We start from the raw sequence: 20,511 nt of genomic DNA, 5'->3' as shown, positions 1-20,511 counted from the left end.
AACATGCTACTTCCTGAATGGGCTAAATATGATCCTCTGATGCTGCATTTCTACTGCATTTGTGGGTCATCTGTAGGGGCTGTCTGCACTGCAACACAGGGAAGTGGATGTACAGGAGTGAGGGCTTGGGAATTTGTACACAGTGTGAATTGAAAAGGGCCAGAACCCACAATGGAAGCAAGCAGCAGGCTGCTTCTGCGACTCCTAGTTATGTCTTGCAATAGTTTGTGGATCACAGACTGGTTGGGTTTAAGGACCTTGGAGAACATTTTGTGACAAATTATTTGACCTTAGCCCCATTGTGCTACCGAATATTTTAAGACCAATGCCCTTACACGTGCCCACCTGTTTGCAGCATCAGACCAATAAGAAAAAACAGTTAAAATAATGACAACAATAATGGTTCTGGCTTCAATGACCCCACCCCCACCCAAAAAACCAAGCAATTCCAAAAAAATGATGGTAAAAGGGGTACCAGGAATATTATCTTACATCTATAATAAACCCACAAAGGAAACTAGTGAAAAAGAAATCACACTGAGCTTACAGTTGGCTACATTTTTGTTTTCTGACCAACAGGAATTTTGAATGAAAAAAAAATCTTGTTTTTCCCCAGAAAGTTTCAAATAATTCTAAACAAAATGTTTGGTTTCAAATTGACATTTCAAAATGAAACGACAATTTTCACTTTGTTTCCTTTAAAGTGTCATTTTGTTTCGGTTTTTCAAAAAAATTTAAGTTGGAAAAAAAAGTGTCATTTCAAATTGACATTCCAGCATAAAATGTCATTATGTTCATTTTTTAAACCAAAAAATGAAATAAAACAGCTTTTTAAGTCAACACAATTTTAATTTAGTTTAGAACTATGGATTGAAAAACAAATTTTTATTTACATATTTCCTGTGGGGAAAAAATCAAATCAAAATTGACATCTTCCCACGTAGAATTTTGTATTTTGAGTGGGAAAACTCTCTGCACAAAAAATGTGTGCCAGCTCTAGATTAGCTGACTAGAAAGGCCTTATACTCAGTTTTCAAGACAGTTAGAGAGAAATGTCCTCAGGGAGATTAACAACAACAAACTATGTGCATGGATCATATTGAACATGTGCCTTATACATTTGCAAACTTCTGGATTTCTATGTTGTATGTTAGTTTCACATCTTGCACCTACCTGTGGGAGACTCTGGAAGACTGCTTCTTGATTTTCTGCCTCTGCGCATTAGGAACCTCTCACTCACTCTCTTTGCTTCTTCTAGTAACTCAAGATTCTTCTTTTTATCTTCATCTGAGATTTTGACATCTGGCAGTTGGCCATTTACCAGATCAATCACCTGACCTGTATTGTCTCAGTAGCAAAGCATGTGACTTAGATCTGTATACTATAACCCTGTCTCTAGATAATTTGTTGCATATTTTAAAAAAATCATGTGCATGTATCATATGGTTTAAAATATACCTATAATTGAGCTATCAACTCATATTCACTAACCAATCACATTTAACATCACTTTCCAGTGGTGCTGTGCCCCCAGATTCAGGGACCAATCCTAAAAGATACTGATGATCTCCTGCAAAACGAAATCACTGGAGGTGAAGGTACTCATCACCACCTTAAATAGCTGCCTTAACATAAAACTTGGTTTTCTATATACCACCCACTCTTTTATTTATTTCTAAGATTTATTTTCCTTATTTCTAAAAATGAGTGTGGCACTATCCCTATGTCAGCTAGTACTGTCAGCATTTCTGTTACAAACGATTTTTTGTGGAAGTTTCTGCCTGTAAAATTTTTCAAGCACAAAGTCCCACAAACATCCTTGGCAAAGGAAGTGCATACTTAACTTTAAGCACATGAGTAGCTCTATTGGCAGGTTTGCGGATTGGGACCCAGAGTTTTGCGTGTGCAAATATTTGACCATCTGTGACTAATTCTAGAAGCTGTTTTTGAAAATTTGATCAATAGGGTCTACAATTTTCTTCTTCTATTTAAAAGTTGGCTTTTCACGTAGCTTCATACTAAATTTTCAAAACTACTTGGTAGCTTAGAAACCTAAGTCCCATTTTCAAAGTGACTTAAGGCATCTAGGAGCCTAAGTCACTTTTGGAACTAAGTGGTAAGTCACTGAGGTGCTTTTGAACATTTTACCCTAAGGGTCTTGTCAAAAATCCACCTCAGTGGGCCTGATCCAAAGTTCATTATGGTAAGTGAAAAGACTCCCATTGACTTGCTATGGATCAGGCCCTCAGTTATCTTTTTAAACTGACTTCTCACCAAACAATTCTCATTTTCTTAGTTCAGCATTCTCATTTTCTCACCAAACAATGGCATCTCACAGTGTATGCATGACTTGGGTGCCGCTGAAGATCTAGGTAGCATGTAGGTATTAATACGGTACAGGGTTTTCAAGTCCACTTAGATCTCTAGGCATTTTAAAGTTTAATTTCAGTAGTGCCATAGTTTGCTTGCTTTCTCACATATTTGATTATGTCTGACTTCACATGTCTTGAGCCACCACATACCATATACTATGCTATTTTAAAAACAGCTCCAAATATAGTTTTAGAAAAACAAATCTGCCTAAATAAATTGCTAGGATTTTTATTAATGAAATCATATACTCATCATTTTAATATAATCTATAAAATAAACTGAAAACATCAAACCAGAATCTTGACTATTAAAGTATAATAAGAAACGAAGTATTTCTAATGTATTTCAATATCTAAACTTAATTTTACATGAACCATTTTGTCTGTTGTGTAATTGGGCCTGGACTTCTGAAGTTTGTTTTTCTTTCTTTCCTTCTTTAGGTAATAGCTCATGTCTGTTTATTCCTTTATCTTTTCATACTTTAGTGTAATCAAGCCTATAATTCCGTACATTTTGTACTGGCAAAGGAAGGATGTTGTAACTAGAGATGGGTCTGCAGCAACAATCCAGATACAAATACACATGGGGTGAAATCCTGGTCCTATTGAAGTCAATGGGAGTTTTGCCAGCATTTCATCTTCAAACGTTGGGAAATTTTCCAAATGCATATACGTATAATAATGGTCAGATTATATCACCTTTATTCCTACTGAGTAATACATTATTCCATAAGTAGCCACACTGAAGTCAATGATACTCTTCATGGAGTAAGGTACTCATTGCGAGGAAGGGCATCAAAATCTCCCCCTAAAGAATATGCTAATTTTCATTAAATATTTAAGTAGCTAATATCTTAATTGACCCGAATATTTTGACAGATACTGGATCATGAAGTTTTTTTTCTTTTAATTTGATATCTGATTCTGCACAAGGAATGAAAAAATAGAACCACTGTACAATAATTTTCACAAAACAGGAGTTTCTAAGAAGACATATCACCAGCCTTATAAAAAAAGGAGTAAGCTCTATTTTATTTTATTACTGTATTTTGGCGCTAGAAGATATGTATTTCCCTAGCTCTGCTCATGTGTGTATTCTGTGTATTATTCAGCACTTGTAAACTCAGGGTGATAATTTATCCTGCTATACTATCAAGTATTTTCTGTATACATTATACTCAGTTTTCAGAGTGGTAGCTGTGTTAGTCTGTATCAGCAAAAACAATGAGAAGTCCTTGTGGCACCTTAGGGTAGGTCCATACTTACCGCGCGGGTCGACGCGGTGAGTTCGACTTCTCGGAGTTTGAACTATCGCGTCTAATCAAGACGCGATAGTTCGAACTCCCCACGCGCTCCGGTCGACGCCGGAACTCCACCACCGCGAACGGCGGTGGCGGAGTCGACCTTGGAGCCGCGGAGTTCGACCCCGCCGCGTCTGGACGGGTAAGTCAGTCGAACTAAGGTAATTCGATTTCAGCTACGCTATTTGCGTAGCTGAAGTCGAGTACCTTAGTTCGACATCCAACCCCCCCCCCCCCCGTAGTGTAGACCAGACCTTAGAGACTAACAAATTTATTTGGGCATAAGCTTTCATGGGCTAAAACCCACTTCATCAGTGTGTACAAAAGAGGGCATTATACAGTCATTCTAATTTCTGTGGGCAAGATTATCCACTGATGTATATTGGTGTGGTTCCACTGAGGTCAATAGACTATGCTATTCCAGTGGAGATCTATTTAAATCTTATTTGCACATGTCAGATTTTGTTTTGGGGAAAAACATTAACATTAACATTAATTAACATTACTATTAACAGAACTATTTCTTACCAACTGAAGTCAGTGAACTAACAGAAGTTCTAGTGTGTCGGTTAGAATGTCTCAGATGAGGACTATGAGGTCTAGGGAAAGAAAAACAAAACATAGTAGTAAGCAACAAGGAAGAAATTAAAATAATGCTTTTATCATATATATTCATTGACACACAAAAGTGTCTACAAAAATAACGTTTTCTAATTTTCTGGTATGCCTTTTGGAAAAACACAATATAAAAATAACTAACTCTCTCTCTCCCTCCAAATCACAATTTGATATCCAATTAACTATTGTTTCAGAATGAAAAATAAAAAAAAGACAGGAAAAAGAATCAGTATGCTCAAGCTGATAAAGGTTTGTATTAGTTTCCCCATAGAAGTGAATTATACAAATTTTGGTTTAGACATTTTAAGTTTTCCAAAATCTGGGGGAAAATAGGCAAATATCCTCTTTTCAAAGTTCTGAATTTGCCCTATTGAAAAGTGTTTACATAGCTGGTTCTTTTCACTAAAGGATGATCCAATTAAAAATGAATGAAAAGATTCCCTTTGACTTCAATGGGAGTTGGGTTACACTCTAAAAAAAAAAAGGCTTGTTTTGCTGAGATTCCACTTATACAAGGGAGAAATCAAGGAAGCAGTGTCTTGCGAACATCACTCTCAAGTGGTGGAAGTTTTGACTTTTACTGATAACCTTGAATTTCATAAATGTATCCACTATTTTTCAACAAAAGCTGCACTTTTTAAATTCAGTGTCGTAATCTAAGACTGATGTAAATGTGTTTCATGGCAAGAAATACTTTCCAATGTGTGTAAACTGATAATTTGTTACGATTATTTGTTTTCTCTGAGATTAAAAAAAATCAATTATTTTAAATAGATATTAAGCTACATCAGGATGAGGAACTGGGAAGCTCAAAGGACTGATAATAATGGTCCCAAATCAGCAAAGATGTAAACACATACTTAACTTTAATCGTATTGATAATCCTATCCCTGTTCAACAAAGTATTTTAAGCATATGCTTAACTTTAAGATAGTACTTACATCCCATTGACCTCAATGTTTAAGTGTTTTGCTGAATAGTGATGGTATTATTAATGTGTTTAAAGTTTAGCATGAACATGTGTTGAACTGGGGCCAGAATCTGGAATTTCTCTCTTCCATTTCATTAATTCAAAGATCTGTTACATGGAGCTATTACCCATTTGTTAACTGTTTGCTGGCTATTTTGAAATGAATGTGGTCTCACTCAGGTTACTAGCCAACTCAAATTCTTTAAAAGAAAACTCAAATGGTTTTGCCAGTATTCTGAAGATTTCCCACTCTTTGGGAATAAGAACATTTCCTTTATTGGCAACACAAGTTTACTAAATAGTGGCTTGCACTGGGGAATCTGCAGTGATACAAGCTTTCCCACAATGCATGTGATAATGAAATGATACACAATAGCAGTTATTGATGTTGATAGTTATAATGGTGTAAGTTTTAATAATTTATTCAATACTGAAGATAATGTACACAAGACTGGAAATAGGAGGGCATCTAACAGATGTGTCATCAACCAAATATACCAAGAGAAATCATAAGCATTTTCAGCAATGCACGAAAACATAAAATGCAAAATATAAGAATAAAATTAAATAAAATACAGTCGAACCCATTTATCTCGACCTCGGTTAACTTGCCAACCCTATTAAGTCGACGTTTTAGTAGTGGAACCGCCAAACTCCCTCTTTGTCTTACCGGTTTCTCATCGGTTATGTCGATTCTTTAATCTCGCCGAACCCTAATATCTGGAGCACAGAAGAGCTTTTGCCACTAACCGAGGTCGAGATAAATGGGTTCGACTGTAACTCCGGCGGCCGCCCTGCCGCATCCCTCCCCGGCCACGCGACTCCTGCCCTAGCCCCGGCTCCCCAGCCCCGCGGTTCCCCGCGTACCCGCCCGCCCGGCCCCGCTTCCCCGGTCCCCGCTTCGCCGCCCGCCCGTCCGCCCGGCCCCGCTTCGCCGGTCCCCGCTTCGCCGCCCACCCGGCCCCGCAGACCCGGTCCCTGCCCGTCCGCCCGGCCCCGCTTCGCCGGTCCCCACTTCGCCGCCCGCCCGTCCGCCCGGCCCCGCTTCGCCGGTCCCCGCTTCGCCGCCCGCCCGCCCGCCCGGCCCCGCATACCCGGTCCCCGCCCGCCCGCCCGGCCCCGCATACCCGGCCCCCGCTTCGCCGGTCCCCGCCCGCCCGCCCCCCGCATACCCGGTCCCCGCCCCGCCCGCCCGCCCGGCCCCGCATACCCGGTCCCCGCATGCCCACACGCCCCCGCATACCCGGTCCCCGTTTCGCCGCCTGCCCGTCCGGCCGGCCCCGCTTCGCCGGTCCCCGCTTCGCCGCCCGCCCGTCCGCCCGGCCCCGCTTCACCGGTCCCCGCTTCGCCTGCCGCCCGCCCGCCCGGCCCCGCTTACCCGGTCCCCGTTTCGCCTGCCGCCCGCCCGGCCCCGCTTACCCGGTCCCCGCTTCGCCTGCCGCCCACCCGCCCCGCTTACCCGGTCCCCGCTTCGCCTGCCGCCCGGCCCCGCTTACCCGGTCCCCGCTTCGCCTGCCGCCCGGCCCCGCTTACCCGGTCCCGCTTCGCCTGCCGCCCGGCCCGCTTACCGGGTCCCGCTTCTTTGGCTGCCCGGCTCCGGGTCCCCGTCCATGGCCGCCCGGCCCCGCTTCCCCGTCCCGCTTCGCCGGATCCAGCCACGTGCAGGCACCGCGGTAAGGGGGCAGGGAGGGGGTGTTGGAGAGAGGGCAGGGGAGTTCAGGGGTGGGGTGGTGGATAGGGGTTTATCTCGATCATCGGTTATCTGGACTATTTTTGGCAAACCCCTAGGCCGGCGACATAACAGGGTTCAACTGTATTTGCAAAGGCTGTTAGTACAAGTTGCAAAGCATTTTTAGTTTACTCGATTTCCTTTGGTAATTACTTTCCATTACAGTTAAGCCTTGTTGCTATATTGTTCTTACATACTATAAATAAAACTTCTGCTTAAATTGGTACTTTCTTTTTTTAGTTAATTTATTGGTTTTGAATTCTTTACTAATTTAAGCTTCAGATAAATGGAAAGTTCTTGATTTTTCTAAGTACAAATTATTGTGTTGATACATAGTTCTTGCAAAGTAGGTTACAGGTTCTATTTAATATGAATGACTGCTAATATATAGTATCAGAGGGGTAGCCGTGTTAGTCTGGTTCTGTAGAAGCAGCAAAGAATCCTGTGGCACCTTATAGACTAACAGACGTTTTGCAGCATGAGCTTTCGTTTCGTGCAAGCATCCGAAGAAGTGGGTATTCACCCACGAAAGCTCATGCTGCAAAACGTCTGTTAGTCTATAAGGTGCCACAGGATTCTTTGCTGCTAATATATATAAACTTTTCTGCATGGTACTAGGATATAATAGTAGCAGGCATAATTTAATTAGAATGCTGTTTTAGGTGGGTAACAAAAAAGGAGTGGTATAATCAGATTCAAACTATGCATTCTGTACACACTTATTAAGCTACACGAGTATAAGCTAACGAAGAAGGAGCAATATATATTAAGGATTTTAACCAAAAAACCCCATATTTCCATTTTGGGCCAAATTCTCCTCACCTTATCTATGCCAATATTCACTTGTGTGAGTAAAATCCACAGGATTTGACCCCACAACTACAACTAGTGGACTAAAATGTGGGATTTAGCCATTGAACTGACTAGGGGGTTTACTGCCCCATGAGGAGCTCATGGAAGAATTGTGCCTTCCTCCTGAGGTACAATCCCTTCCCAAGCTGCCCAACTTGTGCTCAACTGGTGGTCATACAGGAAGCTGATGCAGGGTCAAAGGGCTTGGGATACTGTGCATGGAGTAAAGTGTGTGGAAGGAATACTCCTTGCACAATTGTTACAGGTCCCTGCATGCACTGCACAAGGGCAGAGGGTTCCAGGACACTCCATCACATGCCAAAGAGACAGAGGCAGCAACCTTTACTCACAAGGTTACAGTGGAGTTACTCACATGAGGAAGGCCTGCTCCTATGAGTAATAGTTGTCAAACTGGGTACAAATTATGTGAAAAATCTATTTTCATAGTTGTTTTAACCTCACATTTGCTCAAAATTTAAATTATGTTAATCTGGAAGATTAGCAGATTTATGTAAACTTCATGCATGCATTTTGCAGTCCTTATTCATGTCAAACTCCTACAGATTTCATTGGGATTATTCCCTGAGTTAGGTCACAGGACTGAGTGATGTAAAAAACCTATTCCTTTGGTACCAATTATGATATCTCTATAATGCCACCTCCTTATGTTAAAAATAGTCATAGAACGGTAAAGACAATATATCTAGTTACAAATAAAAATAAAATGCTGATTTCTTTAAAATGAAGTAAATTTCAAAACCACAGTTTCTCTGAAATGTATATCTTGGAATTATTATACATGTAATACATGTAATCTGGTAACACATGTATTATTTGCAGTACCTGTTAACCAGATTTTTATCAATTTCTACATCTGGCGTTACAGCATTCTCTGGAAGAACAACAGAAGGTGTACTGCATGTTGTCCCCTCAATAGTAGCATCCTGAATGGTTTGTGACAAATAAAAATGTAGTTAAACAAAAATTTAAAACACTGAAAAATGATGCTGTATATGGAATATAAAATGTATTTCTCTGTCAATTTACCTGGAGAAAAGATGAACATGGTTCAACAATATAAGAGTTAAATCTCCTTCAAACACAACAGATAATGAAACCAATCCTTAACTCCAACTATTGAGGAGAAATGATGACTAGCCATTGACATGCAATTTCTTCACATAGGGCCTGATGTTAGCAGCCCTTGCACAAAGTAAAAATCAGTAAATGGTTGGCTTTTACAAGGACTCTCAGGATCAGTCCCACAGAGGTGCTGAGGCACATTTTGAGTAATCTGTGTATTCCCCTTGAAGCTCAAGTGTAAATCCCACTGAAGTTAATGAGAATGGCATGTAAGAAAAGGGGAAGAATGGATCCTTTACAATGGTGGGTTAAATGCGGTGCAAAACTCCAATTAGCAGCAACAACAGTTTTTTCAGCATACAGAAACTATTATTTTCATGTTGTTTTATTGCTTGCTTTCTATTTCCCTATCTCACATCAACATGAATTAGCAGTGCTTGTTGTAACCAAATATAGTGGGACTTATTATCAGATTTTAGAACAATCAGATATTTTAATAAAATACAATATGTCATTTTTAAAAGTTTACATGACAGTCTGTGTCAGTTTGCAGTGTTGTTGTAGTGGTATTGGTTCCAGGATATTAAGAAAGAGAAGGTAGATCCTGGAAACAAGCTTTTGAGGTTCATAGAGCTCTTCTTCAGGTCTGGGAAAGGTACACATGGATCTTGAAAGCTATGTTGTGGGGGTCACCGTAGCAGTGGAGATATGTTTTGCATTTGTTATTGAGAGGTCTGATGCTGCTTTGAATTGCTACTTCCGGTCTGTGGGGAGCTTGTTCCAATAAAGAGCTTGGCAAGGTTGGGGGTTGTTTGAAGGCCAGAAAAGGGGTTTCAGAAAAAATTTCTTTCAGGATGCTGTCTCCATAGAGTATGAGTTGTAACTGTTTAATGATAACCCATATGGGTTCCAGCGTGGGGTGATAAGGGTGTGTGGGAGGCGGGTAGTTTCTATATTGAAGCAGGTTCTCTTGGAGTATTTGGGCAGCCCATTCCATGATGTGATCTACTTCTCGGGCGGAGTGTCTTTGTTTTATGAAGGCGGTTTTAAATGTGTTAAGGTGTGTATCCCGGACTTTCTCCTCAGAGCATATTCTGTGGTATCTGAATGCCAGGCTGTAGAGAGATTTCTTGGTATGTTTGGGATGGTTACTGGATCTGTGAAGGTAAGGGTGCTGATCCTTGGGTTTCTTGTATATAGTTGTCTGTAGGATTCCATTGTTGAAGCTGATTGTGTCCAGGAAGTTGATGCTGCTGTGGGAGTGTTCTAAAGAGAGTCTGATGGATGGGTAGCTATTGTTGAAGGCCAAGCTCATTATCAAAAGCAAGCTCCCCACAGGCCAGGACACACCAACTCCAAGTGGCACCAGGCCCTGCCATAACAAGAGATGTAAAACCTGCAACCATATCTCCACTGCTACGGTGATCAAAACCTCCCACAACAGATCCCTGGATCCTATACATGCCTTTCGCTACATGTGGTGTACCTCTTCCAGTGCACTCTATGCCCCAGTAACAACTATGGGTGAAACCAGACAATCGCTATGCTCTCGAATTAACTCACATAGAAAATGATGAGACAAAATGCCATTTTCCCCGGGTGTGAACACTTTTCACAAAGTGATCCCTTTATATCTGATCTCTCAGTTCTCATTCTCATCGGACCCCTGCACAATATCTCCTTCAAAAGACAAGCTTTGGAGCTTAAATTCATAATTTTGCTAGACCCTGAAAAACATGGTCTTAATAAAGACACTGGATTTATGGATTATTATGATAATCTGTAACCACTAACCCTAACTGCAGAGCTGTTTACAGACCACTTCACCTTGAATGGTCTTTTAGAATGTGTTAACTAACCACTTATGCTAAACAATCTGTTTCACCTTGTATTTAGCTGAGTACCCTTCCCAGACTGGAAGAACAGCTCTCTCTGTGGCTGAAAAGCTTTTCTCTTTCATCAACAGAAATTGGCCTACTAAAAAACATTACCTCACCCACCTTGTCTCTCTAGTAGGTGTCAGCGTTGAAGGTCAAATTTTTAAAGCCTTGTACAATGTGACAGATGTGCACTCACTGCATGTGTACAGTAATCACAACATCCTGCATTTGGGTGTGTAAACTAGTCTTTGTTCATCAAATCAGGCAATTATACAGCTCCCATTTCTAAATGTACTCTGGACTCCACCTACAAAAGTGGGTGCACAATGAATCACTTGCAGAAAACAGGTGAGCATTCATTTTTATGAGGATGCAAAATGAGATGCTTGTTTGTGGCTGCATGAAAATTTTGCCCTAGGGGGAAAAAATCCTTCTTTCAAATCAGTACAGAAATATTTCGGAGACACAGATTTCATACTAAAATATTTTATAAGGAACTGCCAATAAATAGAGGTGGTGGCTGCAGTTTTGAAGAAAGTTAGTTAAGGTTATCCATAATTGACAAATGGGAAATCTGTTGATGTTTTATATGGATTTTGGAGGAAAATGAGAAATATATTATAAAGCTTTCTTCTCCACAAAAAAACAGATTCCTCCACATTCTAGTTAATTCTGTAAAAAAAAGGTTAGGATAGCAATTTGGTTGGTTTTTGTTTTTTTTTAAACATGAACCTATTAAATTAGTACAGTTAATTTTTTGTTTGATTAAAAAAATTGCATGGGTCTTATAAATCAATACCAGAACTGAATCCAGCTGTCCCAACTTGCTGCTTCATTCCCTTTATCAGTTCTTTAACATGTACATAATGACAGCAGTTTCTATAGAATATCTTTTTAAACAAATGAAACAGCACAGTATCTGTCTGCACTGGACATATGTATCTGCTGGATAACATGTACCTGTTATGTGAATTAACAATGGTCATAAGTAAGCTTGAAGGCTGATACACTATGATGATATATGGAGAAAATTCACAAGTCTCTTGGTGCAATATAATTTCCATCTGTTGTCTGCAGATTAAAGAAGACAACATTGCACTGGTTTGCATTGTGAAGTTTTCTGCACAGTCCGAAGGGCCAGATACACCATTTTTTGAAATTATACCTTAGATGTTAGAACTAGGGGTGTCAACACCCCCTCCCCCGTTTACTTAATATCCTATTCCAGCCCCATAATAGATTCAGATCCCACCGAACGCTTTAATTTTCATACAAATGGATTTTTTTTTTAGAAAATGGGTTTTGATTCTGATGTCCAGTGGTTATATTTTAAGGACCCAATTTCCAAAGAAGTTAATCATGTGACTACACAACTAAAATACATGCAAGTTGCATAACTGAACTTGCGAATAGCCATAGAAAACAATGGCAGAAATAATAATGGTCTTAGCAGTGCCCTTCATAAGTTTTTTTTACAATTAGCAGTGCAGAATACAGCATTAGTTGTATTAAAGAAGGACTACATTCTGTCACCTTTAAGTCATGTTGAATAGTGCCTTCACAAGTGTTTATACTGATTTCAACACTTTGTTCCACAAGTCTCTTTCAATTGACTTCAATAGGGGTAATTCCAGTTCTCCCCATCCCCCAAAAATGAGTAAATGTGTCATTATCTTTATTATATAAAAGTCATATTTACACTCAATCATGGGGAAAAATTCCCATTGTTATCTGTTGAAGATCTACTGTGAATCAAGGTAATACATGATCCTAACACTGTAGCTTTGGTCCAAGGTCAATAATTAAAAATCTAATTGAGTCATCCTGGTACTAAGATTTTGACACTTCTTTCTAGAAAAATATGGTAAGAACTGTTAGAGGAACCTATACCCACAACTTTTAGCAACTGTAAATTTCTATTGTCTCTGCCCATGACCTATACTGGAGAGCTGGGAGTAATGCCAAAAGTTGAGAAGTGGATACTGGAGTTTACTGGAGGCCGTTTCCTGTGTACGATCTACTGATGATGATATTACTAGAAAAAGTGCAAAGAATACATTTGGAATTAAGACCTGTGAATTTCCCATACATAGTCAAAAAGATTATGCCCTTGACCCATATTTAAATAACTGTCAAGTACATTATGTTGTCAGCCAAACATCATCTATATACTGTTAGATGGTTATGTATTTCTGAAGTTCTTTTTTCCTGATAGAGGACAATTGAAAGAGTTATTCTGTTCAATATTAAGGAGGAAGATTGCTTCAAATTAGCCAAAATTGTATCATTTAAAAAATGCAAAACAATCAGTTACATATGGAAAAGAATGATGCTAGAAGAAATATTCAGTGTAAACATATGCACATACAAGTAGAGCCAAATAAAGATGGAGGATAAGCATAGTAACTCAGAGCATAGGGATGAGCATTAAACACCACATGAAGTCTAATTACAACTCTTTAAACAATCAACTTAACATCTGACTCAGTTTCTCTATCTGGGAAATTCAGGTACTACTTTTCTCCCTAATTGGGCAGTTACAAAGATTAATTCATGTTTGTAAAATGCTTTGAAGATAAAAAGTCATTATGTAAATGATAAGTAGTGTTATATTCTATGCAAATATAAAGAGAAAAAAGGAAGAACTCACTGCACATTTTAAGTATTTTCATAAATAAATGGATTATTGTTACTCCTTGACACTAATCAAGTAAATAAGTTTGAAAAGCCTTAATTCACAGAAAACTATGCTGATAAAAGAGAGTGTAGGCCCATTTTGAAAGATTTATTTGTATTTTAGGAAAAAATGAAAGGAACACATCACTCTGCAATACTGTTAGTATTTCTGGCTGGAGTAAAAGTTGCCCACAAGTGAATGGCATTTTCTTCCCTGTATTCTGAAGGAACAAATCTACCAGAGCAATAGGATAACTTGCTGTCTCTCCACTTTTCAGCAGAAACAATTAGGAGATTAATTTGGGGGGACTTCTACCAAGAAGACACCAACAAGGATTAAGCAGAGAAAGCATTTGCCATAAATTACCACCCTAATGATTCTTAATTTAAAGAGTTAAGAACCAAGACAATTCTAATGAAATACTTTATGAACTAATTAAAATAGGATTTCTATAACATAGTTACAATACAATACAGATATATAATATGTAAGTTTTTGAGGGCCAAATTTCCCCTCAATTGCACCCCAATAACTGAAAGCCTGACCCAAAGGAGACTTACTATTGACTTCAATGAGCAATGGATTCAGCAGAATTTGGCTCTCAATATGGCAGAGATTCACATGTGCTTTTCCATTCTGTAAATTCAAACTGGCTCTGAGTGAAATGTTGTATTTGTTCCAACTGTGCTCAAGGAAGTAATCTTAATTTATAACAAAGACATATGACTAATCAGAAGATAGGTTTAAATCTGTAAAATTTAGGGTTAAAATATTAGAACTATTTCATCAGTGTCTACTCAAAATACATAGATTAATGAAAGTCCTCCTGACAAAAGTGATTTGTGTATTTAGAAGATGTGGTATTCAGTTTCACCGAGCTGAAAATCCACACTTCAAAATTAGGAGTACTGTCAAAATAAAACAAAAAAGTTTCTGACATTCAGGTTACAAAATGACTACTACTTCATTTGCAACAATTAAAAATTATTTTCAAAAGACTATTTTGATACCTTTCATTCAATCATGGCTCCATTTGAGGTTATCTTAAAAATGCAATGTAGTAAACAAAGTCATTACAAACATATTTACCCAGTGGGCAAGTGTACAACTAACATGGAATAAAATATACCCTGATCTCAACAATTCTCAAGTTGTTTTCCATTAAGTATGCCACTTATCAATTTTTTATAAATAAATTTTCCTCCAGGGTCACATTTTGTTCTTGTTGAATACAATTATTCATCTGATAAATTCCAAGGAATCGACAATAGCTTCAGAATGGTATAAAACTAAAATACGTGGCACTATTGCAAGTGAACCTATAAAACCCTCCCTCCCAAATGACATATGATTAAAATAAAGATGACAAATGTAAATTGATAAAATAAATTTTGGCTAAGGCTTCCATTTTAAGTTGAAAGTAATTACTTAAAAACAGGCACCAAATTTTTGACCTGCTGGTAAACAGGAGTTTTTACTTAAAAAAAGGTAATTTACACAGCTCCTCATCTCCATGACCATAACTCTCATTTAGATGTCACATTCAGGACATTCCATGTTAGTGATCATAGGGGAGTGAGAATTAAGAAAAATAAAAACATGCTAAGAAAATTATGTGAAGATTTAAACTTAAAGAAATATATTGCCTGAATATTTGGAAAAATAAATGCCAAAACCTAGAAACCCTAATTATTGTAATATGAGACTGTAAAGGTAATGCTGATGTTGCTTTGAAACTATTATGATCAGATATAGAACCCTGTTTATTTACATTTGTGAAAGAGCTATCTTCCTGCCCTGTTTACTGAATGAATAGCACATGCCTATAACAATCAGTTTTCAGGTCTAATTCTACTTACGTGGAAGTCAATGACAAAACTACCATTGACTTCAGTGTGAGCAGGATCAGGCCTCCTACACATGCACACCTTAGTGATCTTTATAAAGCTGGTATAAACAAAGGGTAAAACCTTTTGGACTATGTCAGGATTGCAACTGAGATTTTTAAAAACAGGTGACTAAAATTAGGTGACTAAATCCATATTTAGGAACTGAAATAAGAGGCTTCAATTATTTTTCAAAAATAATTGAATTCAAGATTAGGTCAGATTAAAGTAACCTAATCTAAGTCATCATATATATTCTTGAGTATAATTCAGACAGCACACCCTTTAAGGTGCTGCAAAGCTCATGCCATACCCAGGGGCGGCTCTAGCCATTTCGCCGCCCCAAGCACGGCGGCACGCCGCGGGGGGCGCTCTGCCGGTCGCCGGTCCCGCGGCTCTGGTCCACCGGAGCCGCCTGCCGCCCTCCCGGTGACCGGCAGAGCGCCCCCCACGGCATTCCGCCTCAAGCACACGCTTGGCGTGCTGGGGCCTGGGGCCGCTCCTGGCCCTACCCTGTGCAATACATGGTTGCATGTATGGGAAGGAGTCACAGAGCCAAATACTATTAATCAAGAGCAGTCTTTGTACTCAAATGAGCAACTGTGGCTGGACCCTGTTGGGTCTTACCAAAATACTCAGGGCCCAGCTGACTGCCATATTCAGAGGTGGGAAGGAATTTTCCCCTGGGTCAGATTGGGAGAGACCCTGGGGGTATTTTGCCTTCCTCTGCAGCATGAGGCACAGGTCACCTTCAGGTTGAAACTATTATAAATGGTGGATTCTCTGTAACTTTAAATCATGAAGTCTTTAAATCATGACTGAGGATATTACATAACCTCTGGCTGAGTTACTGTCTATTACAGGAGAGGGTGAGTGAGGTTCTGTGGTCTGTAATGTGCAGGCGGTCAGTCTAGATGCTCATGATGGTCCCTTCTGGCCTTAAAGTCTATGAGTCTTTGAATGATTAAAGTGGGAAGCTCCTCATGCCCCGTCCCTTATGCACTTGCACCAGGAATGGCTGCAATTCAGCCATTAGACAATAATAAGTATTCTAATGCATTTTAACAGTACAAACAAAATGGCATCTCAAACAAAACTGCCTCGAAAAGGATTTATGTGCTGTGACTAATTTGAAGCACATGATATGAATTCTCTTCTCCTTCCTTTAAGCTAGAAAACTCACCCACTATTTAAAATTAAATAAAAATAAACCTGAGTAACTCAAACACATGATGTACTATGAGAGATAAAGAACAACAGTAAAATCCCAGATCAAACTTAGCAAAATAATCTTTCTAACCAGCCTCAAACTAAGAAACTGTACAGTACGCTAACTGCCCTTTTCCCATGTTCTCTGATTCACCACTCTCTTTATGATGTGCCCCACCTATCCTCTTTCTCAGGAAGTTTTAACAGAAACAATAATATTAGCAGATTACTTCTGAAATAAATGAACTTCATCCTGTGTGTGGTCTAGAGATCTTGTCTCACACTATACATAAACAATTTGTTTTCAAGTTCAAAGGACCGTTTCATTTTCATTGTTTCAGTAATTTTACATTGCTTATCCATGTAAAATCCAAATCTAGGCAAGAAGAATAAGACTCATTTAAAATGCAGTTTGAGAACCGTAAAAATATTTGTATATTTACATGTCAGAAAGGAAACGTCATTTATAACTGTGATAAAATACATAGTATCATATGTGATACATATAAATGCATATTTGCTAAAATGACACCAATTTGTTTCTAGCTCCAAGTTCAACATAAGAATGGCCACAGTGGCCCAGACCAATGGCCCATCTAGCCCAGTATCCCATCTTCTGGCAGTGGCCAGTGCCAGATCTTCAAACAGATAAACAGAACAGAGCAATTATCCAGTGATCAATCCCCTACTGTTCAGTCCTGCTTCTTGCAATGAGAGAGGTAGAGACACCCAGAGCTAAATCAAGGGACTGGGCCTGCTTTGAGCAGGAGGTTGGACTAGATGACCTCCTGAGGTCCCTTCCAACCCTGATATTCTATGATTCCATTTTTGCTAATACATGCGTCCATTGTAAGCATCTTTGCTTAAAACACTCATCTTTGCTAATGCTTATTGAAGGACCTGTCCTCCATGAATATATCTAAGCTGGGCCCAGGTGGGGAGCGGAAGGGGTGGGACCAGCCACTTCTCACACGAGCTGCTCCGGGTCACTGCTCTGTGCAGTGCAGCAGCTGTCAGAGAGAGTGGCAAGGGAGGTGGTGGTGGCAGCTGACCGCCCCCTGCCCAGGCCCAGCTGCTGGGGATGGGCTGAGCGAGTCAGATTTCCCCCTCCCACCCAGCAGGTTTCCGGCTCGCCCGGCCCTTGTCCCCAGCAGTCAGGCCTGGGAATGAGAGAGGTGTGGCCTGCCACCACCACCACCCTAGCCAGGCTCCCTCTCTTTTAGATTATGCCTCACCCCAGTATGGGGAGGCATAAGCCATTCTAGAGGTGGATGGACCATGGATTTATATAGTGGCATTATGATATTTTCTGTCTTATTATCTATCCCTTTCCTAATGTTTCCTAACATTGTTAGCTTTTTCAACTGCTGCTGCACATTGAGCTGATGTTTTCACTGCACTAGCCAATTTGTTTCTAGCTCCAAGTTCAACATAAGAATGGCCACAGTGGCCCAGACCAATGGCCCATCTGCTACTCTGAAACCCATCTAGCCCAGTATCCCATCTTCTGGCAGTGGCCAGTGCCAGATCTTCAAACAGATAAACAGAACAGAGCAATTATCCAGTGATCAATCCCCTACTGTTCAGTCCTGCTTCTTGCAATGAGAGAGGTAGAGACACCCAGAGCTAAATCAAGGGACTGGGCCTGCTTTGAGCAGGAGGTTGGACTAGATGACCTCCTGAGGTCCCTTCCAACCCTGATATTCTATGATTCCATTTTTGCTAATACATGCGTCCATTGTAAGCATCTTTGCTTAAAACACTCATCTTTGCTAATGCTTATTGAAGGACCTGTCCTCCATGAATATATCTAAGCTGGGCCCAGGTGGGGAGCGGAAGGGGTGGGACCAGCCACTTCTCACACGAGCTGCTCCGGGTCACTGCTCTGTGCAGTGCAGCAGCTGTCAGAGAGAGTGGCAAGGGAGGTGGTGGTGGCAGCTGACCGCCCCCTGCCCAGGCCCAGCTGCTGGGGATGGGCTGAGCGAGTCAGATTTCCCCCTCCCACCCAGCAGGTTTCCGGCTCGCCCGGCCCTTGTCCCCAGCAGTCAGGCCTGGGAATGAGAGAGGTGTGGCCTGCCACCACCACCACCCTAGCCAGGCTCCCTCTCTTTTAGATTATGCCTCACCCCAGTATGGGGAGGCATAAGCCATTCTAGAGGTGGATGGACCATGGATTTATATAGTGGCATTATGATATTTTCTGTCTTATTATCTATCCCTTTCCTAATGTTTCCTAACATTGTTAGCTTTTTCAACTGCTGCTGCACATTGAGCTGATGTTTTCACTGCACTAGCCACTATGACTCCAAGATCTCTTTCTTGAGTGGTAACATCATTTTGTATGTAGTGTTGGGATAATTGTTTCCATGATGCATTACTTTGCACTTACCCAGGGAAGGATTGCTCAGTGATTTGAGCAGTGGCCTGCTAAACCCAGGGTTGTGAGTTCAATCCTTGAGGAGGCCACTTAGGGATCTGGGGCAAAATCAGTACTTAGTCCTGCTAGTGAAGGCAGGGGCTGGACTTGATGACCTTTCAAGGCAGGGCTAGCCCCAGGCACCAGCTCAGCAAGCAGGTGCTTGGGGCAGCAAGTCAGGCTCTTCAGCAGCAATTCAGCGGGGGGTCCCTCGGTCCCTCTTGGAGGGAAGGACCTGCCGCCGAATTACCACTGAAGAAGAAAGCGGCATGGTGGAGCTGCCACCGATTGTGATCATGATTTCGTGGCTTTTTTCCCCCACTGCTTGGGGCGGCAAAAACCCTGGAGCCGGCCCTGTTTCAAGGTCCCTTCCAGTTCTATGAGACAGATATATCTCCATATATTCTTTTTTCCCCCTTTTTTATTAATACTGAATTTCATCTGCCATTTTGTTGCCCAGTCACCCAGGTTAATGAGATCCCTTTGTAACTCTTTGCAGTCAGCTTTGGACTTAACTATCTTGAGTCATTTAGTATTGTCTGAAAACTTTGCCACCTCACTTTTTACCCCCTTTTCCAGATAATTTATGAATAAGTTCAACAACAGTGGTCCTAGGACAGAGCCTTGGGGGCTCCGCTATTTACTTGTGATAACTAATTTAATTACACTAAGAAACCAATCTTACATTCCCTATCTGTAGAAGTCAATTTTTGCATTGACAACCCAATATTTACATTATCTATCTTTTACATTAGAGTTTGATCCTGCAATATTGGGACAGACTGAAAACTCATTGATGTCAATAGGAGTTTTGAGTACATGAAAAATGGAGGACAATACAGGTACCTAGATAACAAATATTTAGTTTAGTTGACCAGATTATCCTTAAAATAAAACCATCAAGTAAATCTTATTTTAGTTAAATGGATTCTTGTTTTAAGTAACTAATGTAACACAAGGATTGACCATTGTTATCATAGAATGTTCTGACAACTAAAGTGTTCTTTTTCCTTTCCTGCTTAGCCCCAATTCTACAAGGTATTTAAGCATGTAGCTAAATTTTAAGCATATGCTTAAATCCATTCCTATTCAGCAAAGCACTTAGTCACATGCTTAACTTAACTTTGATTTCAAAGGGGCTTAAGCTCATGTTTAAACATATACTTAAGTGATTTGCTGAATTGGGGACAGAGAGAGGGCAGTAGGGTACTGAGATTCACAGTTGTAGCTCTCGACAGGAGAGCAAGACAGAATAAAAATGAGAGGCTTTTTTCCCTTTCAAAATAAAGCAGATAATATCCAGCAATTTAAAAGAAAATCAATGTCTGATACAAATTGGAATAAGAAACAGTCGAAGGAGCAATATCAAGATTTGGATGATGGAATAAAATAAATGGTTTAAAAGAAAAGTTAAAAATATAATGGGATGATATGTCGTCAGAACTCAGGAGAGCTAGTAAAATCAGATTATTGTTGAAGAGGAGGAGGCTTGAAGATGATAAAGGGACTCTCTATACT

At 40.2% G+C, this 20,511-nt stretch overlaps 1 protein-coding gene across 1 annotated transcript in view; it reads right to left on the bottom strand.

Moving 5' to 3' along the window:
* The window catches only part of IRAG1 (inositol 1,4,5-triphosphate receptor associated 1), an 89,486-nt gene that overhangs the window by 56,880 nt on the left and 12,095 nt on the right, over window positions 1-20,511 (bottom strand). Inside the window, exons 3-5 of the mRNA XM_045015068.1 lie at window positions 8,686-8,786; window positions 4,202-4,272; window positions 1,174-1,347 (exon numbers count right to left, since the gene is read on the bottom strand). Of these exons, the coding sequence (XP_044871003.1) occupies window positions 1,174-1,347; window positions 4,202-4,272; window positions 8,686-8,786 (346 nt within the window). The remainder of the gene's footprint in view (window positions 1-1,173; window positions 1,348-4,201; window positions 4,273-8,685; window positions 8,787-20,511) is intronic.

This window comes from Mauremys mutica, chromosome 4 (assembly GCF_020497125.1).
Source record: "Mauremys mutica isolate MM-2020 ecotype Southern chromosome 4, ASM2049712v1, whole genome shotgun sequence".
In the NCBI taxonomy this organism is placed as follows: Eukaryota; Metazoa; Chordata; order Testudines; family Geoemydidae; genus Mauremys; species Mauremys mutica.
The sequence above is the reverse complement of the archived record's forward strand: the minus strand, read 5'-3'. Positions and strand labels throughout refer to the sequence as shown.